Source organism: Astatotilapia calliptera, chromosome 14 (genome assembly GCF_964374335.1).
Source record: "Astatotilapia calliptera chromosome 14, fAstCal68.1, whole genome shotgun sequence".
Classification (NCBI taxonomy): domain Eukaryota; kingdom Metazoa; phylum Chordata; class Actinopteri; order Cichliformes; family Cichlidae; genus Astatotilapia; species Astatotilapia calliptera.
The window spans coordinates 17,283,161-17,310,767 of NC_137435.1; the positions used below are offsets into that span (position 1 = coordinate 17,283,161).

The window sequence follows — 27,607 nt, forward strand, 5'->3', positions numbered from 1 at the left end:
CACAAATACATATGCTGTCAGTATCTTGTTCCTATTTCTTATATATAGACCAACCACAGTTAAGTTTACTTTAGCTCACTGCAGCCTAGACTCCAGGTATTATTTAAATGGTTCACAATGGATAAGTTAAGTTGTACCCCCATCTTTATTAGTGATTTATGATATATCAATCACTAAATATTTCGGTGCAAATGCACACTATCTTGAAATCTACACCATCTTAGAACGGGAAGGGTTAATAGTCACTAGAAAGCACCGAAATTCTATTGGATTTAAATACGGTTTTGCATCGGCTCTAAAGTGTCCTGTTGCTCAAGATGTCATCTGAGTCACAAGTGCAGTGGGAGGGACTATAGCCTAGACTGCATCGATCCGAAACCGGTTAGGAGGCACAACGACAACAGAGAGATAAAGTTTGAAGGAGAAGCGCCGCGCCAGCAGTCCTCCTCTCCGTCCGTGGATTCATTCTGTTTTTCCGACACTTCCAGCAGCGGTACATTTAAACCCAGCACACCAGAGCAGACTCGTGCTACCTTTAATGATTTACCGAAAGGGAAGAAATAACTTTCAAGTACTTTTTATGTGTTGGGGGCTTTCTGTCAGATCCAGTAAAAGGTGAGTCAGTATTTCTTAGTAAAATTTGATATATTTTAAGCGTTTCAATGTGATGACGTAAGAAGAATCAGAAAAGTGTGGCTGTTTTGTATTTTGTGAAAACGTGGTTAGGGTTTCCCATAGATTATAGCTTTATGTTTATGAGAACTAAAGATATGTATTCGTTGTTTTCTTTGTTTGTTTTTGGTCCACAGAAAGATTTGAAAACTGTCTACAAGAAACAACCAGAGGAGGCTTCTGATATTTTGATTCAAAACAGGATTATGAGTCTCACCACACGTCTCCTCTGTCTTACGTCTTGCCAAATGTTGCTGTCAAGAGGACAAGATTTTCTATTGATGTCTGGGAATTCCTTATTAATTCCACACTGAGGGGGTTATTATTTTCTTCTCAACAAGATGAACAATAGCATTGTTTCAAATGAACCATGTAACCATACCTGCATTGTGGGCCGTGATGGCAAACCGGCCACAAGTATCATCATGTTTCTGCTTGGTGTTGTCGGAAACCTCCTGGCTCTGTTTATCCTGGGAGTGCATCAGAAGGAGCATCGCTCCAGGTCCTCTGTGTTCTGCATCTTGGTAACCGGCCTGGCTCTCACAGATCTTCTGGGCACCTCCCTTCTAAGCCCACCTGTATTCATCTGTTATGCCCGTAATATGTCCCTTACAGACCTGGGCGGTAAAGGACTGTGTAACCTCTTCGGCTTTGCCATGAGTTTCTTCGGCCTTGCACCCACGCTCATCCTGTGCGCCATGGCTGTGGAACGCTGCCTGGCCATCAGCCACCCTTACTTCTACTCTGTACACATCCGCCGCAACTTTGCTAAATTTACCCTTCTCTTTATCTACCTATTTTCTGTGGCCTTCTGCCTACTGCCGTTCGTTAGTTATGGTAAATTCAGGCAGTACTGCCCTGGGACATGGTGCTTCATTGACATGGATGCGACTGAGGATGAACAGGCCAACTTGGTTTTGGCTTTCTCTCTGTCCTACTCCTCCCTCACGGCACTGCTGATCTTTGCAGTGTTCGTGTGCAACGGTTCCGTGATTATCACCCTTTGCAAGATGCACAAGAGCCATAAACTGCGCCGTGGCTCGGTCGGGTCAACGGGCAGAAAGAGGAGGCTGAGCCTGGCCTGGTTTGGCCAGGGAGAAGAGGAGATGGATCACCTGGTGCTGCTGGCGCTCATCACTGTCATCTTTGTGGTCTGCTCACTGCCTCTCACTGTGAGTCTATATTTGACCTTCCCTCTGTGCAAGCTACTGATATTATGTTGTTTTTCCTTTTAGTTTTACTACACAGTCACATTTGAAGGAGAGGTGACACACTGATTGCTTTTATGCAGTTTGCTGAAACATGACCACAGCTCCCCAGTGAAATGAAAAGAGGTTACAGCAGTTTACAGACAAAAAGGGGAAAGTTAAAGAAGGTTTAGTTATTGTTATCATCATTACTGGCCTGTAGTGGATGTTTTTGTGCACAATCTGCAGCGATGATAGATAAGTCTGATGTAATCTGTAAATAAGATGGATGGAGCCACCTGACTTCATGCATTGGTGAGTGCTTTTTAAGGCTCAATTTTAGCGTTGTGGTCTTTGCTTTGTTCCTTTTTTGGTGCAGGAAGTGAAAACATTCAGCCAAGAGGGTGAAGTGTGTCAGGCTGCAAAAATGCTTATGTCTGCAAAAGTCCAGGCATTCTGCATTGTAGTCTGAGGTTGGACTCACTTTTTGATCCTCAAGTGCCAATTTAAGGAACTGGAGATTTTGGCACCTCAGTGTTGGTAGGTGGTAGGTGCTCAGTAGGTGCTGTTTGGTGGCAGACAAAGTTTACAGGAGTAAGGTCATTTTAGCCTCAGGGTTTCCTAACTTTGTGTGCATCTAATAAAGTGAATTCCTTTCCCCCCTTCTGTAATTATTATGGACATAGCAAGCTTTTGGTGGCATGGCGACGGTTGATGTTTTTGTAAGTTGTGGTATGTGTTTGTCTGCCCTGTTGAAGTCTCCTTAACGGTTGTGCTTTGCTAATGAAAGGTGTGTCCCTAATGGCAGCCTTTGCCACACAAAGCACACTGTCGCTGCTTGTGTGTTTGTGTTATGCATTTTTCTTCACAGCTCGGTATCTGCCTCTGTTTAAGAGGAGTGTGCCTACAACCTGACAACCCTGGCAGACTGGTCCGGCCCTGCCTTTCACAGAGGATGTGTGAATCGTGTTATAAAGGCATTCATGTGCTGTCATATGTATATTAGCCTTTTTTAAATTCTTAAACAGACGGTTTCATGATAAATTAGTTTACAGGAAGCTGAAAATGCATTTTGTCACGCTTGTGCTATTCACCGTCTACTCACCATCTGCTTCGTGGTGGTTTGTGGTAACATTTGCCCTAAAGCTTTGACTAACCTAGGGTCCATGTGATTGTACTTGCCCTGAGTTATGGTTAAGAGTGACAGGGATGACGATACATACTCGTTCACACTCTGAGTAAGATTCCAGGAAACTCCAACTTCACTGCTTGCAAGCACACGGTCCTCCTTTTAAGAAGTCATGCAGACAGTTTGTGTTTCAGTTTCAAAGTTAAAAATAGAAAATTGTTTTACTTTTGAGCTTTCCTATGTATTTCTGTAATTGAGCTTTGTTTTCGAAAAAGTCAAATTTAGCCTAACGTTAAGTTTTGCTATCAACGTGCTTAAATTATGAGCTTGATATCCGTTGTGTATATGATGAAAGACAATGTTGCAGCAGCGTCTCAGCAGACGTGTGTGCATGTATGGTTGTTCACATTGTGGTTTTGATTGTCGTGTCAGAGCTTCCAGACAGATGTAGGCTCATGATTAATAATGGTCGGTTTGCCTGAGGCACAGCAGATGTGGGCAGAGAAGTCTGAATCTGTTCATTGCAATGAAAACAATGTAGAGTTCAAGTGTAATTTTTATTCTCAATTTCTCTGCTTCACTTAAGAGGTATACGGTCTTCATTTGGTCATTAATTCTTGCACTTCTACAACAACAATGTGCAAAAAGAAAAAAGAAGAAATAAAAACATTGAGCATGTGTTTCCGGTTAGTGTTTGTTGTCTCAGATCACTTTTGAGGAACTGAATATACTTTAAAGAATTAGGTTTTCTTCTGTGGCTCTGCACTCCACTTGGGTTGATGTAGGTGAGATGAAAAGCAGGCACTGGAAAATGAACACTTACATTTTTAAATTTAAGTTTGGCAGGGAATATCAATATTTATCGTATCACGACACATTCATTATTTTCAATGGTCTTTGGCTCACAGGTATAAATAATGTGTGTGGACTTTGTATTTACAGATCACATTTCACAATCTTGCATCCGCTGAATGGCTTTTGGACACTAATAAATGAAGCGGTGTTTTCTCTGCATTTTTCTGAGGTCTGGTTCTGAGTACGGCAAGATTAACTATTAGTGTTGCAGACAGAGAGGTGGTAAAACACGATCTATGAGACAAAGAAGGAAAGGCAATGTATGTCTAGTTTACTGTTGCCTGGCTCGCATAAGCATTATTTAGCAAGTTTGTCAAACTATGACCCTGATCTTAATGTTATCTATTACCTCCCACTCACACTTTTAATACCGTGCAATTGATGCAGACAGCTGGAAACTATTAGGTTCAGTTATCCGATTAGAGCTAATCTCAGGCAGACACTGACACATTGTTACAGATTTATTGTCAAATTTATTGCCAGTATGCTCTCTGTTGGTTGTAAAATGTTTAAAAATACAGCTATGAAAAACAAAAATCATCTCCTGCTGCTGGAAAGGTTTTAAAGCGTTCTCTCAGGATTATGCAAGTTGATACTGCTGAATTAACAGTAAAATGACTGTTGCATACTGCCATTGAAGTTTATAAGCATTAATTGACAGCTCAATAAGAATCATGTGAGTATTTAACCTATTGTAATCTCTATTTTAAAAGCTGTTTCCTCCAGTCTACAAATCGATGCCCTTCATAGTGTCACTATGGGAACTCCTGAAGCGACCCATCTGGTCAATACCTGGCTCAATAAAGTTGTTTTCGCTAGAAATTTTCCCAATTATCCCATTTGTGAATAATGAAAAACAAATGGCAGGCTTTTGGTTTTTCCTGTTTTTTAGGGGTTTTTTTAAGTGAGCAACTGTATCAGCAGCAGCATGGGCTCGATTTAATCACTAATGTTTTAACTTATTCATAAAAGGTTTCCATTAGGGCAGATGCCATATGCCCATCTCAATCATCAGATCTGTATTGATTCCTGTGTGTGTGGTTAGGGAGTGCAAAAAAAATCCATGATAAATTCCAGCTAGCCGCTTTTGAAAATATTATTTGTATCTAAAAAAAATAAATAACAGCTCGAATGAGGTCATACTAATTCTTCAGTCATTGATCTTCTGAGTAGTTTTACCCACCATACGGCCGTCTAAGTAAGGTGGAAGGCTAGAGGCTGGGAAGTTGGAAATTGAATGACAGTAAATGTCACCCTGTGAATGTTGTTTCCTTCTTTTCAGTTATTTAAATAATAAAGTTATTTGTTTTAATCGTTTTCAAACCATCAGCGTTCTGATATATGACGTAGGGATCCAAAATAATTTGCTAGTCTAAAAGAAGGAAAAGCATCAGAAAACATTTACAATGAGCACACTTTCAATGGACAAAGTTAACCATTGTCCAATGAGCTCCATGAAATATGAGTCAAGTTTCTTGATAACCAAACATGTTTTAAATGTAGCTGAAATGTGCGTCGTGTATCAGATTAGCACACACAATGATTAAATTACAGTGTTTGGCGAGCTTTAACAGTGCTAGCAGCAAGAACCTCGGTTTCTGCTAGCATCATTATGCGGTTACACATTGCTTTGGCTGCGTGGTTAGATTCCAGTTTATTCTGACAAAGCCGACGTATAAGCTGCTCATTTTTTAATATCTGAGTACTGCAAAACAGCGCTGCTATCGTCTGTTTACTTTCCCCCGTGCTTGTGTACATCTTCCATTCACAGAGAATAATACTTTTACCCAAATATTATTTCTAGTACGGACCATCAAGACAAGCAACGTTTAAACATCTAGTCGACTAGTCGCCCACAGCCGCAGTATAAAGTTTGGCATCTCCTTTGCACATTTGTCAAATGTAGACCAAAGATTAAACACTGCTTAGTGGCAGTAGCAGTGAAATAGCAAATAAAAATAAAATTTCCATTTTTATTTTGTTTAAAAAATGAACCTTTTTCTTTTTGATTCTTCTCACAGTAGATACGTCATGTTACCGTTGATTTAAGCGCCTCAATTACTTTAATGTTAAGTCTTTGGACTTCATATAACTCCTGTTGAACCCTGTCTCTCTTTCACTCTGCTGGGGCTAGTGATATACAAATCTGACAGGAGCACAGTTTGTTCTGTGATTTGAAAAAAAGAAAAATGGAAATATCAACTTGCTTCCAATAGCTGTGAGCTAACTGGGCAAGAGGGCTGATTGCTGGGAAGATGATGAACAGCAGGCAGCTTTAACACATTTACAGGGCATCATTCCTCCAAGAATCATCACAGCGCTTCATAAATCTGGATTGTTTGACAGGCCTGGACAAGAGAAATCACACAGAGTGAAGTTTTCAAAATGCTATGTGGAACAGTATGCAGCACACAGTTCTTCTGTTAAAAGACACAAAAATTTCATTGGTAAACTATTTGTCAGGTCATAGATTTAAGAAAGATTGAGGTATTAGTTAACAAAATGTTATGAAGACAAATTTCACAGGATATTCTGCTTTTAGTTCAAGAACATTTAGATGCATGTTCGTTGTTCCCCTGCAGGACTTAAACAAGCGTACAACTAAATATTATAACAATAGTTTCCAAACCGCCTGGAGTTCTTACATGCATTAACATGCCCAGTCATAGCCAAAGCCTGAATGCCATTGAAAATATGCAGAATAACAGGCTTTTGGTGTTTTTTTCAGGGCCACTCCTATTTGCATCCAACTGGATCCAGATTGAGAAAATTAGTGTGGATGAAGAGGGGAATTTCCCAAATCCAGACAGATCCAGAAGATTGAAGTTAAAATGCCTTCCAGAGGTTGTCTAAAATTAAACCAAAAGTTGGGAATCTCAGTTGAATTCTTTAATTCTACTAAACTACCAACTTGAGCGACTAGCTGGAGAAAGAACAAGAGCTAAGCATCCAGAAAGATCTCACACAAACACCAGGTGAACATGCAAACCCCACATAGAAAAAATAGATGGCAGACTTGAACTCAGGTCGTTCTTGCTGTGAGGCAACCGGGCTAACCACTGTGCCACCTCTATAAGCAATGCACTTGTGTTTTCTTGTTAAAACCTCCTGCACGACCCTTCTCGCTCCCCATCTTCTCTATGGGAAAACTGTTTCCACACCACGTAGGAGCGAGGACAGGAGGAAGCATAAACTAGAATGGAAAGCACTCTGTGTGACATTAGCATAGGATACCATTACCTTTGCATGTGTTTAGGTTGTTGTTAGAAGCACAGTCCACGCAGCATGGGCGTCGTACTTACATGTGTAAAAGTACTTATGCTATGACAGAGTTGAAAATAAGAACCTTTTTTGTTTCTGTGGTATTTTAACCCTGTTGTGAGGTTTAGTGTTGTCTCTAAAAGGAAAGATGATGCTTTGCAATCAGCAGCTGACTTTGTGAAAAGAACAAAGAGGATTCCTTTCCTTTGTGCCTATAAGCAGATACACACATGCAAACATCTATACAGTGTTGGGGAGTTTCCTTGAGAGATTATTAGTTGTCTTGTTGAAACTATATTGAGTCAAGTAATTGTAATTGCTTCATCAGAGTAAAATGTGTAATTAATTACTTTGGATTGCTTTTGTAAAAGTGGGCACTGGGGCATCTTCTTTTTGCTGCTGGTAAACACGCTCTATGTTGTACACTTAAGGCTTTTTCTGATTACAGAATGGAAACATTGTTAAAGTTTAACCACCCACAAGAAAAAAAGGGCACCAATAAAATAAAATAAAAACTTAAAAATTAAGCACATATTGCCTGATCAATCAAGTAATTCGTTCACAAAAAATATGTAAAACAATTTAATCAATGTTTGTTTCTATTTCTACACAAACAGTTTTATTTTTAACATACATAACATACTCAAAAGTAACTCAATAAAAACAATAATTGCTATAAAATAAGCATTTATTTTGTGCACATTACAAATGCGCATGCATGTGCACGCATTTATTTGTATTTCAGTAGTCAGATGGCTGCAGGCTTGTTGATCTTGCTTTTCTTTGTACTACCTGTAGTTTTATCCTGTTTGCCTTACCTTTGAACTCATTCTGAAATCGGACAACATATGATGCCAACGAATCTCCTGAAGAAACCTTTTGATGTGCCAGTTAAGTGTGGGAGCTGGAGAACATGGCTTTGGGCTCCAGTACAATAGGAAGTGAGCAGCTGTGGAAGAGGTCTTTAATGGCTGAGGAATAGAATGAATGGAAGAGGCTAAAGACAGATGTGGAGCAGATGGGGGCAGCTGCAGCAGTCATCATCTGTTCATGTGTTTTTGGTTCCCCGAATGAAAAATTGTTTGTGACTGATGATGATTATGTGCTTAACTGAACCTTGTACTGTACTCTGCATGCTTGATTGAGCTCGAAATGCTTTGGCACTGTTAATGAATACCTTTAGTAGATACTTTTTTAACAGTCTTTTTTGTGACTTTCAACTCTGAGAATGTGAGCCATAACTATAGCTGCTTATTTGCACATCCAACAAGTGTGAAGCAGCCTAAGCACTTATTTAATGTTGTGTTTCTGAATGCGTCCCTCAGTTGTATCCCCGTGACCAACTCCTGAAGTAAAAATAAATCTGTTCCTTTAGCTGCTATATGTTCTGTTTACCATCTAGTTTCTGACATTTTTGGTCTGCAGTTTGGTGCAGGCTAGGTGACTCTCAGAGGATCTTCTTTTGTGCTGAAAACAGCTGTCTTGAGTCTGGCTGATAATTCACTGTGGATTTGTGGCTATGAGAGACTCTTCTATACAAGTCATTTTTTGTCTCAAATCTAAACGTCAAAACAGTGATTGTTGCGCTTTTGCGCGTCATTTATTTCCTGTATATGGCACTTTTTTTTCTCTGTCCTTTGAATGATCTCTCTACTTCCAGCCAGATTGTCTACCACACATTTCTCTGCAGTTACATATTGAATACTTCAGTGGTAAAACTGGAAGGACAAGACATTATGAAATGTAACAGTTTCACACTACCGCTGCACTCTGGCTAATGCTTGAGGTTACAGGCCCCTTAATTCTGCAGAATTTTTTTAAAGATAATTGATGGTAATACAGCTGGAGTCTATCCCACCTACCACAGGGCGAGAAGTGGGAGTACACCCTGGACAGGTCAGTCTAACCAAGGCCAATACAGAGAGGCAGGCAACCAGTTGCACTCACAGCTGGATTACCCAGCAAGAATTATTTGCTATTATTTATGGTAGATACAGTAAAATGTCTTGTAGAGGAACCAGTGATCCACTGTATGATTCTATATGTGTTTAGGCTGTTAGTATTGCATATACATTTGTTGATAAATTTTCTTCCTACTGATCTTACTGTGCATGGTCACTAAACCTATGTGGCTGAGGCCTTGACAATTAAAGCAAAAGATCAGCAACTCTAGGAAGGATTCAGTTCTTTTTCACTTGCCGATCCCTATCGGGAACATAGGCATTTGGTCCAAACAGATGCAAGGTGTCATGCTTTGGTGTGCCTGTGTGCATACAAGAGAAAGTACCAGCACCCCTTTTTTCAGTTAGCCATTTGCTGCATATACATTCACTTTGAGAGCTCTTGGTAGTTGGGTAGCTTTTTTTTTTTTTTTGCCACGTGTGTGCACAGTTATTTGCCTTTCTGTCAACAGTGTCATTGTTCACACGCTGTTGTGTGAAATGTGCTCCACACCCAAGTTTAGAGTTTCTCAACCTTAGGGCTTGTGTAGTTGCTTCAGATTGTGAGGAAAGTCACAAGATGAGGAAAAAGTTTATATAGAACAAATGATATAAAATGATATGTTGGTACATACAGTAATCACATTTCCCTCAGGCATACATTGTGTAATTAAAAATGTATTTTTGATTTGAAAAACAGAGGTGTGACTTTTTCATAATGGCTCCACAGTGTAGTGGTTTACACGTTCACCTAACAAGCAAAAACCCCTGGTTTTATATGCAGGTGGAGACACAAATCTCCGCCCTGGCATCCAGAGTTAATTCAAATCCATTTTCATATCCACTTATCAAAACACAACCACTTATCTGTGTTTTACAATTGATAATTAGCTTAAGTAAACACAGCTAAGTCTAGTCTCCTTATGTTAGCAGCTCCAGAGAACAATAGGATTCTTGTTTTATACTCCGCCTTGTTTGCAGCATTAGGAGATAAGCGACCTGGCACAATGGTACAGCAGTGAAATACAACACCCTCATATCAAACAGACGATAACAATGGCAGAATAGGCAGAGCATCTGTTGATGTGCTGAAGGACACTTGAAAAGGGAAGCAGTTGACACTCGAGTTCAATAATGTGGTGAAACCCTTGCTGCAGTTAAAAACCATTATCATAGCGAGGCTGGTTTTTAGCGTGGCCAACTAAATGACTGCTTCGGGTGATCCCTGAGTTGGCCACGCTGCCTGCTGGAGGGGCCCCAAAAGAGGAAGGAAGAAAAAAACTTTGTGAACTGTAAAAACTGTTAACAGTTCGGTCAACAGTCTACAACTGACTGACTCTCACATAACCTGCTTTTAATTTAATCGTCCAGCTGAGTAAGAATCATGTATGACTAACCAGGTTACTGATATTTCTTGTAAAGACCTTTCTCATCTCAGTAAATCCTATTAATGTGTGTATTTTATGTGCTCAGGTGTGCCCTCAGCTTGGGTCATGAGGAAGTCTTTTGAAGTCTTTTAAAGAGAAAAGAAAATCTCCATGAGAAAGCAAAATAATTTTGCTAGTGTCACAGTGAAAAATGTAATACAAATTTCTTGTTCTAACTATTCAACACGGAGACAGGATACGTCAGCATCTGTACTTTCCACACATCTCATAAAGTTATAGAATTACAATGAAGTCATTGATCTAGGATATCAATAAATTAAAAAAATGTTTGTGGGTGGAACTGATGGATGAGGGGTGGGGGGGACACATCAATGAATCCTCTTTATGATTCTTTCCAAAATGCATTTCAGCTGTGCGTGGATTAACTTCTGCCTTCAAACACATCTAAGACAGAGTATGTAGACAACAGGGACTAAACAAACGAAACAACATAATTGCAACCAGACAGTAGTGACGAGTTGGTGGTTTGAAATTTTGGGGGTCACTGCACCCTGGCTAATGTTTACTTCTGCAGCGAACTTGAGAATATGATGGGAAGTTTCCTCTGCTCTCATCTTCTCCCAGAGAGTCCTGCAAAATCCTAAAAATACATCATGTCGGCAAATAGCCAGTCCACATAGGGTGTATTTGTATAGTTTTAGATGTGTGACCCTCACTGATGGAAATAAGACTTAACTTCCTAAGTAGAGGAACTGTTTTTTTTTTAATTACAGACAAGTTGCTGTTGATAAAAATTGTGCACAAGTGACATGGCGAGGTACTTTTTTAATTGTGTTTTTTTTTTTCTGTAACACTCAAACTGAAATGAATGCATGTAGTTTAAAAAGCTGTGATATAAAATATCTAACTTTCTTCTTCCTGTCATGTTTCTTCTACACAGAACAGAACTAGAAACCGAAACAGAATCATTCAAAACTTTTATTCAACAGCTATTAAGCGATAGTTAATGAATAACATGTGTGTGTGTGTGTGTGTGTGTGTGTGTGTGTGTGTGTGTGTGTGTGTGTGTGTGTGTGTGTGTGTGTGTGTGTGTGTGCGAGCGCGAGCCTGTTATCTGGGAATAAAGACTGAAAACATAAGGAATCAACTAGCTGGCTTCACTTCTCACTCTTTGTGTACATTATGTCTCATTTGGTTAATCTGTCTCGCAGTTGTGTAACAGTTAGCTTTGCGTTAGAGTCTGTTCTGTGTGCTTCGATAGTGCCGTAATCCAGACTTCAATCCTTGTTATTATCTTCTGTTTGAGAGGTTTCCTTTGATGCTGCTATGCTGCTGATCCCCAGCTGACACACACCCAGCACACAGCCTGGCACGTAGATTCTTGGTCCCAGCAGCTCAGTGGGAAAAACTAAGAGATGGACAATGACAAGGACTCATGCTGAATCACAGCTGTTCTGATCAGGATGCCAGTTATAAATTTAATCAAAGATCCAAATAAACATTCAAACACAGCACTTAGCAATAGTCACTTACAGACTTCATAAAGGAAGTGCTTTGTGGTTATTTGGAGCTCGCATTAGCAGGATAAATGAATTATGCAAACCGCTTTGATAACCTTTAAAACTGCACCATACAGGGGGTGAAAACCACATAGCGATGCAGGTATAACTCTCTTGGCTGTGTTTAACCAGAATAGTGTTGCAATATTGTTGCTAATATGCTGCGCTTTTATTTTAATGAGGTTTATAATGCAGTGTTTTTACTATAATAATGAAGCTAATCCCAAAAATATAACAACTAAAGACGGTGAGGGATTTATTTGGCTTTGGTTTGCTGTTAGAACCAGTTTGGAAAAGCCCAAAATAAAGGCCTGCTGTGCGTGTTAAGACCTGGAATTCTTCTTTGTATGTCACGCGCTCCTCGTTGTGGACAGCATCCATTCATTTAGTAGTGCTAAAAAATATCCAAAATATAGGGCGAGAAAGTAGGTCTATGATTTACAGAATTATAATATGGTAGCTCAAAAGACAGGCTTAATGTAAGTAATGTATTCTTTCGTTTATGGTTGCGTCTTCAGAACGTTTAAAGTTTTTGGAAACAAACTAATTTAAATGTAAAAAATGCATATTTTACTTTCACTCTCCTGTCACTGTTGTGCAATAAAGGTGATGAGCTGGATCAAAATGAGCTCAGTTAAAAAAGGTCGACTTTACCTTGTGCGAAAGTGATAAAAACACACAGTCGCTTCCAGTGATGTTCGTCTAATAAATATAGTCAACACAAAAGCAACAGTTGTCAGCTCAACAGACTTTATTGGCATTGCAGTAAAGTGAGGAAATCACCTGTCACCTGCTGTGGGTGGAAACAGTGTGCTAATCATAACCTCCTGTTTTTATTTTACTGCTGTATAGATTCATAACTATATGAAAGTTAGTTTGGGATGACAAGCAATAAAATAATTCTGTTTTTTGAAAGGTCGTCTGAATCGTGGCTTTATCAGCTACAAAGTGCTTAAAACATAGAGCGCTCACCGGCTACCTCCACCCCAGCTGGTTGTGTCACCCTTTGACTACGTGACCATGTCACATATCATCACATCACCAGAGTTAATATAATGCCATAACAGGGATGGAAGATCAATAAATCAAACAAAAAAATAGGACTGATCAAGGGCGTAGATTTGGTTTTGGCCTTGGTGGGGACCGAACTCTTTTTTCCTTTTTGTCTCTGCTTCTTGATAAAAGGAGGAACACACTTGCCTACATATGCTATTATACATGCTTTTAAACCATTTACAATCACAATTCATAGTTTTATATGTGAATTATATAATGTTAAATTACTATTAAACAAATCACTGACTAAGTATTTTAGGCTTTAGTTTACTTCAGCCATATTCCATATAAATCAGGTATCATACAAAAATAAAAACAGCTTCAAATACAGTCATGACAATAAATGAATATGACTTTAAGGACTTAACAACATTAGTTCAGTTATAGTACACCAACATCTGTTATACTTTGGCACTAAGGCACACTGAATGACCTGGTGGTTTTTGTCCATAAACTACTCGTCTAAGATCACCACAAAGTAAAAGATCTCTCAGCAAAATTGTGCAACATTTTAGGCACTATTGCCCCGATCAGATCAGTGAGCTGGGATGTTTTATTCTAAACACGAACTACTGTTACAGCAACAGACATGGACTACTGGTGTCCCACACAACAACTCAATGTCCGCTATGTGAAGGAGCCAAACACATGCCTGCTCCTCTCGTTAACTGAGATAAACTGCTGGCATGTTTGTTTTACATCTATACTGTCCAGTCTCTCCTGGTGGACATACAGCAGTATTGTTTAATCTCATTCGAGTCCTTGTTGACCTTAGCCATCTTTTTAGTCTTCTGAGAGCACTGAAGCTTCTTTCAGCCTCAGTACCTGCGTTTTATCCTCAGATTAAAATTATTATTTTGATGTGCCTCACCTTTGGCCCTGGCTCTTCCCCTCTGACTGCACTAGGACATATTGCCACCTGATAAAATAACACATTGATTTGTGCCATTTAAAAAGTGAGACATGTCAATTCAGATTCTTTGTCAAACACACACTAATGAATCAATTTACATCAGCAGCCTAACAATCGTCATGATAATAAATACTATTTAATCTACAGCACCAAATCATCAGTCAGTCACCTGTGACCTCGCCTCTTCACCTCTGTCCGAGCTACAACATGGCAGAGCTGCCTCTGTCACCTGATGAATAACAGTGAGACATTCCACATACATGCAGTCACACATGTGCTTCAAATACAGCAATGAACCAACAAGTCATCATCCAACTTCACCTGTGACCTTGTGTCACCATTACTCTCTGAGCTTTATGTTGGTTCTTCTGTCACCTGACAAATAGGACGTACATGACAATAAGAATACAATGTGAAGCTGCTTCAGTGTTTCTGTCACTTTGTGCAGATCTTGACTCATCAGTAATGTTTGTAGGGTGAGTGCATTTTTAAAACAATTTGTGCAAACTGCACTACAAGGTGGAATATTTGTAAAATCATGACTACCTCATGACATTTTGTCTCAAAAATTAACCCTATGAATATGTCAGTGCCGTTAGGATGAAATTATTGTGTCACCAACATTTTAACGTTAGACATATAATTCTAACAGCCTCTGTAATCTAATATCCTGGCTGCTCGAGGCTGCAGTTTTCTCTGACAGTTTCAATCAAAATTAGAAATGCTGCTCTGAGACTGAGAGAACTAATAGTGCTGCATGTTGTGCAGTTAGTTTCCAAAACACGTTATTAATGGGTACATACAGTTTTAGACTGATGTGGGCCAAAGCCTAGCATAGCCTGTAACGTGATTGTGACGGACACATTTTATGAGTGAACTTGACTTTAAGTGACTTACAGGTTTCTTTGAAAAACACTTTCTTACATCCAGGTTCTTCCTCTTTGTTGGCGTCTTCCTCTCCTCCTCGCAGCGCAGGTTTGCCGCTGCTAAATAGTGGTGTGCGGATCGATACTGAAATATCGATTCTTCCGATACCAGCAATTTTTGTTCTAGAATCGATTCTCATATTATAATATCGATATTTTAGTACTCTGGGGTAAATTTGTAGTTTTTCCATTAAAATGAATGCAGTGGAAAGAAACTATATCATTTGGATCTTCTAATTTTGAAGGAACTACTTCCTCTTACGCCTTTCATAGTCATATGCGAAATACGGCTGTATAAATGTGTCGCAGCCCCTGGCGTGCACACTCACAACAATGGCTGAGCGCAAACAGAGTCATGTGTGGATTTTTTTTTTTACCTCCACAAACAGCCCAGACGCGGTTTGTGGTATATGTGGCAAGACAGTGGGGTGTTGTGGCAACACCACTGACATCGTCAAACACCTCGGAGTAAATCACATCACAGAATATGATGAGCTTATGTTGAGGCGAACTGAAGAGGAGGACGGGGACAGGTGCTGCTAGGGCGAGAAAGACGTCTCTCGCAGAGTGCTGCAGGCAGGCAACATGCTCAAATAGCGCACAACGTCAGTTTTTTTTTTATATATATGATTATTCTGCATTATTAAGCAATAAAAACAAGTTGTCTGATGTCCTCTAATCATTATGAAGCAATATGGTTATGTTATTATTACAATTACATAATACAATTATATATTGTATTATGAAATGCAATGAAACATTAAGTTTTTGTACAGAGTATCGGTATCGGATCAGTATCGCTGATACCACCCTGAATTTTACTTGGTATCGAATCGGAAAGGAAATCAGTGGTATCGCACATCACTACTGCTAAAACTAAACAGAGCTCCCTGAAAGGCTCAGCCAATCACATTGGCCATATTTGTCACATGACGTAGGACTCCAGTAGAGGACGTAATTGAACTCTTTCTGCTCCGCTGGGTGAATGAGACGCTGACACATCGTTTTTTCTTTCTATCGGGTTTGTTTTTCTTTACTCGAATAGATCAAATTATTGGTGGGGACACGTACCTTCCGACCATGCCAAATCTACGCCCTTGGGACTGATGTTTTAAAGCAACAGCAAATTAGTTCCAGTGGATGTTTTTCACTGCTAACAGCAACAAGGGATTTAGTTCATAGTCCTCGGTTATATGCGGTTAATTTACATGGATGACGTCCAGATGGCTCTCTGTGAAAGAATGTCGCAACCAGGATTAAATTCATCTGGCTGCACTAGTGACATTAAACACAGCCTCAGTCAACAACAGTTACACTTTACTGTGAGCAATTCTGTTCGATTTGAAGTTATTTCAAAAGATACACTCCTGCTGTTTTCAAAGGGCATATATGACCCTGTCAACAATACACGAAAGCACAGTAGCATCATGTCTGTGAAGGTTCTCAGTCATCCAGGTCACCGTAGTCTAAGGAAAGAAAAGCGTCTGGACTTCTTTAAGTTTCTTGAAGTTTTAAGTTTCAAGAAACTTAAAGAAGTCCAGGCGCTTTTCTTTCCAAGCTCTTTAGACCACAGCAGCATCAGATACAGCAGAGAAAATGAGCATTTTTATCTCCAATGAAGAGGAAGTGTCGGTCTACAGCTTCTTCTGTTGTAACACTCTCAAGGTTTTGTAATTTGCCCAGCTAAAACACTGTGCCTCATATTTTACACTGTCCAGTTTGAAAAGTGGGGTTTTATGGTTTCACGGTTACTTCCACTTCCTCTTTTGGGGAGTTTGAGAAGTGTAGTTCTGACACCAGCCTCTTTTTGTCAGTTGTTAAGCAAACGACAACTCCTACACATTTGGCACATCCTGCTCCCGAGACAGGATTTAATTGTGAGAGAGTTCAGAGTGACAGCTTTATTTGGCCCTGAATTCTAAAGAGATTATAAAGGTTTGTCTTAAAACTTTTATGAGTTTTCCACGAACTTAGAAAGCATGTAATGTATAAGACATTGTGTACTATTTAAAACAGGAATCATTTTTTTGTGATACCAAGGCATGCGTGTTAAATGTAATATTACTTTGCCCTGTGGTCTTTGCAGACAGTTGAATTGATGTGTGAGTGTTCAGAGAGTCCGTTATTCTCAGAAGTCATTTATAGATGATGATCATAAAAGGTTTAATGTTTTCAGGTGCAGTAGTTCACTGTAGTGTTGAGCACATCTTAGAGAGGAAGCTCACTAATGGACCGTAAGTGTAGACAGTGTAATTCCCCTGATGAAGCATGTCTGATTATATCAATATAGACTGACTATACTACCGTCACTTATTGCAGCATATAGTTTTTTGTCTTCTGGAAATGTCTTTCATGGAAATGAACAGCTTAATAATAATCTCCAAAGACTGGGATGTGTTTTCTGTGAAAAAGTCAGTAAGGAAAACAAATGTTACCATTGAGCCGTTGTACATGCACGAGAGATGTATATCCTGCAGACGGTGTCGGCAGGAAACACCCACTCATTTTTCCTCTCTGTACGTTCTCCTTAACCTCAAATGTCAGAAAACACGCAACAAAAAAACCTGTCTACCCTTGCATTATAGTGCCACACTGAATAATTCACCAACTACAAAAACAAAACAACTTCAGGATCTCAGGAGATAATCATCCTCAGAGATAAGCATCCTCAGACAGCCTTTATGTCACTAAGCCTCGTGCTGCTCTGTTTAAGGCGTTCAGGAGAAATAACACAGAAAACACTCCTGCATAGCTGTTAGTGGAAATCCTATAATCTCCAATGATCAATGGATCAATGAACTTTAATGTGCTGTGGTGAACCTTTCGCTGACCTTCCAGCGGAGTTACGAGAAAATAAATCTGCTGTCATGTTTTGAATGAACCTTTTGATAAATACACACGGGCAGAAAACAGGGATAAGGTTCGTTGATGTGTGAAGTTGAAGAGAAGTGACAACTCGGAAAACTAAACAGAGGAAAAAACACTTGGGTGAACTCACATTTCCACCAATTTACTGCATGTGGAAAAATGTCACTAAAAGTAAAAGATTACTTTCAAAAATAAAGCCACGAATATGTACACAGTTCAGCCACAATATAAATAAAGAAAACACTGAAAGGTGAAGCGAAACATAGTACGGTCCTGGCGTTTATATGGACGTTATTTTAACATGTGCCACCCAAACCAAGTGTATCCTGTGTTAATGGCACCTTACATGCACATGTGCCCCCCTTTCCCTACCAGGACAGGGCGTACATGCAAGCTATACTAAACAAACTGGCCAAGAACAGTTCGAGGAACACAGAGTCCTTGCTGTGCATCCCACAGGACCCAGAAGCCCTTCTCCCAGTGTTGTATGTTAGGCATGGAAAAACACCACTAAAGGGAGTTGCACAATAAAAAGGCCGTTCATTTTTCTGTCATGGCTCATCTGTGCGTAGTTAGTAGTTTTTATGATTCACCTCATTTAAAGTGCTGAATGAATCAGATGCCTCCATGCTATGCCATGGTTATAAATCTTTGTACGATTACCTTTCAATCAATCAATCAATCAATCTTTATTTATAAAGCACTTTTCATACAAAGATGTAGCACAAAGTGCTTTACATGGTTAAAAGCAGCCAATCCCACCCCGCCCTCCAACTCACTCCCCACACTCTCATTAACATAAACGATCATGGATACCCATATGGAAAAGATATATATAAATCTTATAAAGTTTGTATCTGTCTTGTGTGAAACTTGTATGAAAAGCATATAAGAGTGAAAACAGATATAAGATCCCTTGAAAAATTATATAATGAAACTTGTATGTTTTGGATACTTACTAAAACAATGTATGAAAGTAATGAGAAAGTGGCCACTTTCATGAGTAAATCATATAAGTTTTTACTATTTCTTTTCCATATGGCTACATACACACACACACACACACACACACACACACACTTAAAGAGTAAAATTGGGCAGCCACGGTCAATCACAGCCCCGGTGCAGAGAGCCCCCTCCGAGGAATCTTTGTCGCTGCACTAATGCAACCTTTTGGCCAAAGAACAGAAATACAGCAAAGTTTCACGCACCTTTGGTAAATTGTGCTCTCGTGCTGTCGCCAACTCTACAACCCAAAATGATTCATTTGTTTCCAAAAAAGCAAGACGAGAGCGTTAATCAAGCTCAAGCCTATAAATTTATTCCATGGAGGATGGGTGTGTTAGATTTCTCTTAAAGACTTAAATGAAGTGAACCAAAAAGTCTGCAAATGACTCACTATTGCTTGTAAAGGCTAACAGCTGTAAGCAAGTTATGAAGCTGAAGGAAACAGAATATCATCAGTGTGAGCATCGCTGAATCACTTCAGAGCAAAATGTAAGTGAATGAATCAACCTGAGGCAATAAGGTCGCACGTGTTGTGTTACTGCTAGCTTACCCTTGAAGGGGATGGCTACGGTGAAAGGCTTTTACTTTTAAGGTCAGGTTCAGATCAAATGTTAGGATTCGGCAAATAGTGAGTAGATTCCATGAAATGACTGTAAGTGTGACGTCCTCTGAAATGATGATAACACAAAACTGTAAGTGCAGAAATTTGTTAAACAATAATGTTTGTGGCAAACATCAGTACACATTAAGCTACTTCCATACTTAAACCTGTTAAAATCAGTGCTTTTGTATTAAAAACAGATCAAATAAGTTCGTGTATTGTAAATTGTGGGAGTCATAGCTTTAGATTCGTGCAGATCTAGCTCAAGCTATGATCAGTGTTACTGACACAGGCTGTGTTTTTTTAACGGAAACACTCTGAGCGACCTCACACTACACAACACGCTTTCCATTTCCTGAAAAGCAAGCAGCCGGGGGGCAAACACTGGGGTGCATTAGGTAACTAAAGAAGCAGCTGTTTTCTGTAGAAGTTAAAGAAGCACAAATATTGAATACAAACATGTAAGAAGCTGCACATACGATGTCAGTTTTGTATTAATAGTTAATTTTCTCCAACTAAAAAAAAACAAAACAAATATTGCAGGTTTAACAGGCACCAATGAGATTGATATTGAGCTTCTCTTCTTACTCTAGGAATAAGTAAGTAATTACGCATATTTTCCAAAAATCTTAATTCCTTCAGAGACTGTAATCGATCTGTAAATGATTTCTAAAAGCCCCGTTTTCTCTGCACTGTCTGATCTAAAGTTTCAGAATAATCTGCAGTGAAACAGGATCAGGAAGACAGAGTTAGGGGAGTCCACTAGGACAACACGATAGGCAGTAATGGGTTGTAGAGTGTAGAAATCCATTATGTGGTCTGTTTCCTGAATGAAGCAGCCATCATCAACCATCTTACATGCAACCTATGTGTGTCTTACATGCCTTATTTACAACAGATGGCCTGGATCCAGGTACATGAAGACTGTCAGAACAAAGAAGCGAGATCCATAAAAAACAATTTGAGCAAAATAAAACAAAAGCAAAATCTCCAAAACAAAATACGGGTGGCCTAAATAAAGGATAACTGCATCTCCGGTCAGACCAGAGCAAATGATGCCACGTGCCTCCTCATCTCCTCTGTCTTTCATCACTACCATGACCCAGAAATCAATCTAAATATGCCATGCTGAAGGATGTCTCAATTCCTAAAATGCATCTGGCAGAGAGGAGAGAGGAGGCTTGTCGGACGAGTTTTATTCGAGGGTGCACAGGTGTTGCATCCTCTGCTAACGTGCGTGACACGGCTGGAACATACAAACCATGGCATTGGTGGGGCGGGGGTCTGTAAATAAAGGAGTCTCTTCATTCATTCAGATTGTCTAAGCATCTAAGCAAAAATACCTCATTTTGTTATATGCCTGTTGCCTTGGCTCCACTCTCTTTGCATCTCTGCTGGGTAGGATTAAGACTTGAGGAGAGGTGGTGAGGGAAGGAACTGAGGATTGAGAAAGCTGCATGCAGGCAAGGTAAAACCATACTGAGAAGTCCGAGGGCTCTTGAAATATCAAAGTAAAATAGGCTGGATGTGAAACCATCAGCTGAAATATAATAATAATAGTCTGGTACTTGTCTGGTAACAGTGCCCTCCAAAGCTTTCTGCGTGTAATTGTGAAATGTTTAAAATCCATCGATTTCTTTACCTGCTTTAAAAGAGTATTTGGTTAAAAGGTAAATATCTCCATGGCTACAAAAGAGACGAGGTTCTGTTTCATTCAGTATTTGTCATTACAATTTGCAAGGCTGTGGGTGGTGATAGGTGAATGCAACTGCACATGTACGGCACTTTGTTGGCTAGATTTATATACGGTACATATATAATACATTATATGTCTTCATCACGCCTTCCCTGCAGCTCCCTGGTTCTCTGTTCTCCTAAATAATCCCCCATGATGCTTTCCCTCTATGTCTGGCCTGCTCTTTAAGCACAGACAGATCCATTAATATGCTCCTGTTTAAGGAGAGCCTGACATGTCATCAGTTTTGGCCCCACAGCCTGTAGTGCTTTGAGTGGACGGCTCGTGATTTGTGTTTGTCTCTGCGGGGCTTAAAGCCTGCCGAGAGCACCATAAGAGGCAGGGTGGCATGTAGGGAGCAGAAGCATGAGCGAGGGTGGTAATGTGGCATGAGACAACAATAGCGAGGAAGGTAGCAGAGCACACGAGTCTGTTTGAAATGTTTCTGGCAGCGCCGCGTGATGAATTAAGGGTACCATAACTTTGCATTGAGCACAAGAAGCATTTGTCATTGTGTTTGTTAGTGTGTTTAATGCCAAGATTCATTTTTGTTTGAAACATTAAATCAAATAAGAAATTATTGCCAGCATGAGACCTTTTCCTAGGTCAGAAGCCAAAATAGTTAAGGGTGTTGTTATATTTTCTTTATCGTTCCTACGAACATCTTTCTCTATGATTCTCCAGAGCTTTTAAAATGTATCTGCCACCAAATTGTGCTGACATCTGTACACTCGGGCCCTTTTCCACACGCACACACGATACATAAATCTTGAGTTTACTAAATTCAAATAAACAGTTTGAATTCAGTAATCTTCCATTTTTCAGCGTGTATATCAGTGTAACCTTTGATGCCTAGGCAACAAAAGCCAATTTTAAGACTAGTAATGTACGTGATCTACGCTGGCAATCACAAAGCAGTTAACAGCCGCTTCACGCAGTGATGAATTAAAAAAAGTTAATTTTCAACTAACAAAACAAACATTCAAAACTCTCTGAATACTTCCAGATGAGTTTATTAAATAACCGCTCCCCAATTTTTCAAAGTTTTATTACCGCTCTTGATGCTGCAGTGACTTCCTGCTTACATACTTTGGGTGACTATTTTTCAAGTTTGCTGGCATTTCATTTACACACAGTCGACATTGATAATTTTATTGAGTTCCAACTCCATCTCGGAAGCTACTGGTTTTTACTAAAGCTGGAATTTTTTTATTTTTTATTTTACTACCAGTTGCTACTAATGTAGTAACAAGGAGGAGAGAAACTTACTAATAAAGTGGTGGCAGCAGGTAAATTGTGAAATTTTGCAGTCTACGCCTGCAAAAAAGGAAACGTGTTGTGTGAAAGGAAGTTGAGGACACACTAGCTCAGATGTGTTTTCGTAAAATCCCTCCGTGTCTTATCTGCCATTTATTAAGCCTGTGAAATCCGCTAGAATCTGCCAGCATCAGTTGTGCAATTCAAGAAATTTTAGACGACTTAAAATTGCATGATTACTTCCTAAAAAGTCCAAAACATCTGGAGAGTATTTCATTCCACGCTCAACTGTAACTGCTACTGACACATGCAGGATGACGGCTCTCTTCCAGGATTTTGATGTTGTTATACCGTTGAGCTCAACCCCTTTCAGTAAAATCACATGATAAGTGCTGTTATTTTGGGTGTGCCTCTTCTCTTATTCTCTGTCTTTTTTTTTAAATTGTTTGTCATCGGCATACCCAGACATCTTTAGGTGAAATATCATGTTTGGTTGATTTTAGCCAGCTGATAAGTGTGCGAAGCATGCAGTCATGCTTGTGACTGGTCCCTGCACTGGGTCTGGACTCTCCCTCAGGCCTCTCTCATGTTTCTTGCTTATTAGTTTTCAGTCCAGTCCCTAGCAACATGGAAACATTTACACCGATGTAGAAAAGCAGTCAATCAGCAGAAGCCATTAATTAGGAGAATGTTTGTTGGATATTTCGTGGAGGAAATGGAGAATTGTTGATAGAGAATGGGAGTGAGGTGACAAAGATGCTTTGCCAGCTGCTGCTTCTCTCTCTGCCCTGGCTTTGTAGGCAGCCAGCTGCTGCTGTTGTCTGGCCTGCTTTTCTCCAGTCTGTCATACCATAAAGGTCGATACAGGAAAAAGATGTGGTTTTAACATGCTGCCTTATGTGGGTCTGTTTTCGGAACACTTTGTACATTTGAAACTTAAAGATGCGCTTACACAGAGTGTGATGATGCTGACATTTGTTAAAGCCTTGCACAGCAAGATGAACTGCCATCTCCTTTGACACTGATGCTGAACACGCAGTTGAGTTTTCATCTGGCTTTAGCAACAAAGTGCCGACGACTCTGCTCTATTTGCTGGAGGAAGCTTCGAATGGTCTCCATCCAGTTGAGACAACGTTTATTCTTTAATATCTTTAATCGTGTGCCAAAAACTTTCCGCTGTCAAGAAGTTTCCTCTCAAAAATTTGTATTAATGTTTTTAAAAATACATTGTTACCGTTTAATAACTTATTACTGTTTGTCTTCTTCTCCATACCTTTGTCTTCATCATTCTGGTACAAGCTCATCTTGGTTTCATCCGTTCAAAGATTATTTTAGAGAACTGTGTCGGCTGGTGTAACCAGTGGTTTGCACCTTGTTGTAAACTCTCTGTATTTCCATTCATGAAGGCTCTCTTTATAATAAAGTTTGACAATGATACATCTGCCTCCTCAAGAGATTTCTTGGCTCAGTTAGATGCTATGAAGTTGTTTTTCTTAACCTTGGAAATAATTCTGTCATCACGCACTTCAGTTGTCTTCTGTGGTCTTTCAGGTCTTTTGGTGTTGGTGAGCAGATCAGTGTAAAATTTTTTGTCAGCCTAATGATGACCTCCCGCACTTACACTAACAGTGAACAGCTATGACATACATATTCAGTACTTTGAAGGGAACAGGTCTTACCTGGCCATAAAACTGCTTTGATTGTCTCATTAATTTTGAACTTCTGAGAATGCAGAGCTGTATATAAAATAGACAGATTTTTATTTTAATTAAGTTGAAATTTTGCACTTCAAACACATCTTGATTGTTTAATTTACAATTCTACAAAAATTGTCTCTCTAACTCTTGACCTTGGCCTTGTAGAAGAGACGGTACAGAAACATTTACACTTGTAAACTGGAAATCACAGGAATTGCATCTGACCTTGACGCTCTCTCTGTCTTTTCTTTACAGATTGCAGGCTTTATCAATGCGATCCATCCATTTTGCGGTGACAAAGAGAACCTGGCAGCTTTCAGATTCTATGCGGTCAACCCCATCGTTGATCCTTGGGTCTTTATCATCTGCCGCAAGTCCGTGTTTCGCCACCTTTGCTCTCTGCTGAGCTTCCGCTTCAGTAAAGGAGCCGTAAAGACGACAGCACACTGCGCTCTGTCTTTACCCCTTGACAATGTCATACAACGCAACCCACCAGACACGTCAGTTCCACCAACCAACATGTATTCCAATTTACCTCGATGACCCACAAAAACCCATGGCAGTGCAAGGTGATGGCCTGGAGGCTGGAGGACGTTTCTATATGGAAAAAAACATTTAAGGAAAACTCTAAAATGAAATGAATGTATGAATCCAAAATTCCTGCACCTAGTATTTGAAGGCACAAAGACAAGACTGTCACAATTTAAATCTACGCGCTGCCGTTGAAATTTCTCCCTTAACTTTGGAAAAAATGACTGCACTAACTGTTAACTTTCCACTAATGGACGGAAGTTATTTCAACATTGCAAGGGGAGTTGTGCCATTAAAACAGCACTGTGACTTGGGACTAAGGAACACTTACAGTCATGTCAGGCCCAAGGATGACATACTGTAAAATCTGAATATATGCAGTTGAGGAAAGCTGTATGGAAATGTATGAATGTATAGTTGTTGTTGTTTGAATCTCAATCAGTCGGCCCTTTCTTTAAGGCACAGTAAGTCAGTAAGTCTGTTAATGCATTATCTGTGTCTAAAGCATGGATGACATGAGATTCAGCTCACGCAACGTGCCTGCTTACACGGTTTATTTGGATGACATATGTGTGTAACAGATATACACAATTATTATTGAACTGTCCACTGCCCATAACCCAGAATAGCCTTAACAAGTCTGCCACCATGGATATCCCCATATGGAAATTAAATTAACTTACAGGAAATGTTTGTATTTTGTATGTCTTGAAAGACTTGTGTGTCTCATACTACAACTTATGTATTGAAAATGTATTTGTGTGTCATGAAACATGAATTAAAAAACATATGAATTAAAATTTAATCAAGTAAAATTTATTATGCATAAGAATAAATATAGAACTAAATCACAGTGTGATATATAAGTCTCATAGAACTTTCTGTATATTAGGAAACATTTACTAATGGAGACAATGGGGCTGGAAATTTATTTTCCATATAGGGGTGATCCAAGCTGAATGCTAATGATGTCAATGTTTGTTGTATGTGCAACATATGCTAATGTGTAGCAGATCCAGTGTTAGCAATGCTAATTACTAATGTGTCAGTGGTTATTATGAACGAGCATGAGTGTATCCAGTGAAGAACCCAAATTTGGTCAAAAACCAAAGCACTTGATATGGACACAAGTACTGGGCCACCTAAAGGAGCTGCTCAGGAATGGAAACACATACCATGAAGCTCCCCGGGCACTGTTCTCATGCTGATGTTAACTCTGAAGTTACTGAGTCAGCAGAGAGTTACAGAGAATTACCGACCTCGCTCGGTACCTTTACGTGGCCTGCTTCTTCATGACTGAGTTGTTGTGGTTATTTAATGTTTCCACTTGCAGTAAGATCACTCAAGAGGGAAGAGTTCTACAAACTTAATTGCTGCAGTGATGGTGTCCTATTACAGTACCTTTACTTGAATTCAGTGAGCTCTTTAGGACAACCTGCTTTCTCACAAGTGTTTTCAAAGGCAGTCTTCATGGCTAGGTGATTGATTTTGTAAACTTGTGGCAATGGAATAGAAAGCACCTGAATTTGAAGATTAACAGATGAAGCCTATTTTGTTTTTTTTGTCTATATAGTGTATTTTTATTTAAGACCAAAAATCTCAAACACAGGTTGGCACTAGACCAAAAAGTCAGTAGATTTTTCTCAATTTTACAGAAAGGTCCCAAAGGGTCAAGCCTACATTTTTCTGCTCTGCATTGTGTTGACCAGACTCTGCTGGTGGCTTCAGAGACTTTCTCAGGCATCGCCCACGTTGTATTTACTTTCATATAAAGAAGCAGTAGGCAACAAAGTAGAGACCACCTTATCTCGACTGAGGGATAAACATAGACTGTCTGTCTCAAGCATAACAACTTCCTGCGGAGGGGAGCCCTCAGAATGGGAGTAACAATAACATCTGTAAACACGTGTAATGTCCTTTTTCTCCAAGAAAGTGTAAATGCTTCTACAGTTTATATCAGAGTCCCCTGAAATATCCTTTCTGCATTTAAAAAAAATCACATCGTTGTCAAGACATATGTATCAAGAGCAAAACCACTGTGACTGAAAAAATGGATTTCAGAAACGTAAAGCTTTTACTTCTTCAGGAGTTAAGATTGCCTGACTCATAACACTGACTATTTTGTGTTTCATGTGTTTGTGGTTGTATGTGTGTGTTTTCTAAAATACATCCTCTACCTTTACCCATAAGGTTTAAGTGAATGTGAAAAGGTAATACATAAATGTTTATGTATATATGTTGGTACAGTAGAAGCTTTTCATAATTGTGCTCTGTTGGAGGGAAAAATTGTCGTAAAAATGGCCTATTCCTTTTACCACTTACTTTTGCATTAAAACAGTAATGTAAAGGTAAACCTGCTTTTTTTGCAAGTCTAATAATAATGTTTTATGTTGAGAAACGAAAGGGATTAGTATAAGTTGTTGCTATTCCAAACCATCTCTGAGAGTTGGGTTACTTCTTTTTCAGAGAGGGTTTCATTCCTGTGGGAGTCCTGTTCATAATGTCACTGTATTGCTTGAACATTGCATTCTCCTTTTCTTCCTCCTTTTCATGGATCTCTAAACTACCTATGATGATTGTGAATGTCATTTTAAGAGCTTTTTGCTTTTAAAAATTCCGTGCTGCTGCAAAATGCACTGTGAGAATTAGACTTTTAACTTTAAAGCTGTAACGGTATTCCTGTGCTGTAAAGCTGTGTGTTTTAATGATTATGCAAGTTTGGTTTATGCAATTGCAAATGTATGAGTACGACAAAAATTGGGATTTTTTTTTCTTCAAAACATTTTTGTCTTCAATCCACATTCACGTTTTGATTTCACTTATGCTCAGTCATGCATGTCTCGATGTTAGACACATTACCACCCACACATTTTGCTTTGAGGATGTAGTGTTTAATCATCAAGCTGTAAATCTGTTGAATTGAATGAAAGAATATCATTCATTCTATCATTAACATTTCATTCATATAAAATAAAATCTCATTACAGTTACAATCTTGTCAAAAACTCTTTTGTCCATGTAAAA

At 39.3% G+C, this 27,607-nt stretch overlaps 1 protein-coding gene across 2 annotated transcripts; it reads left to right on the plus strand.

Annotated features, from left to right (window-relative positions):
* The first annotated feature begins 378 nt into the window (after window positions 1–378).
* Window positions 379–27,573, plus strand: ptgir (prostaglandin I2 receptor). 2 transcript variants are annotated; one of them, XM_026191354.2, is made up of 3 exons: window positions 379–615; window positions 810–1,844; window positions 24,308–27,573. In XM_026191354.2, the coding sequence occupies exons 2-3, from the start codon at window positions 1,014–1,016 to the stop codon at window positions 24,593–24,595; spliced, it is 1,119 nt and encodes a 372-aa protein (XP_026047139.1). In that variant the 5' UTR covers window positions 379–615; window positions 810–1,013; the 3' UTR covers window positions 24,596–27,573. The 2 variants fall into 2 exon arrangements, with proteins under 2 accessions (XP_026047139.1, XP_080145341.1); XM_080289215.1 differs by lacking the exon at window positions 24,308–27,573 and adding an exon at window positions 6,572–11,344.
* Window positions 27,574–27,607: the final 34 nt, after the last annotated feature.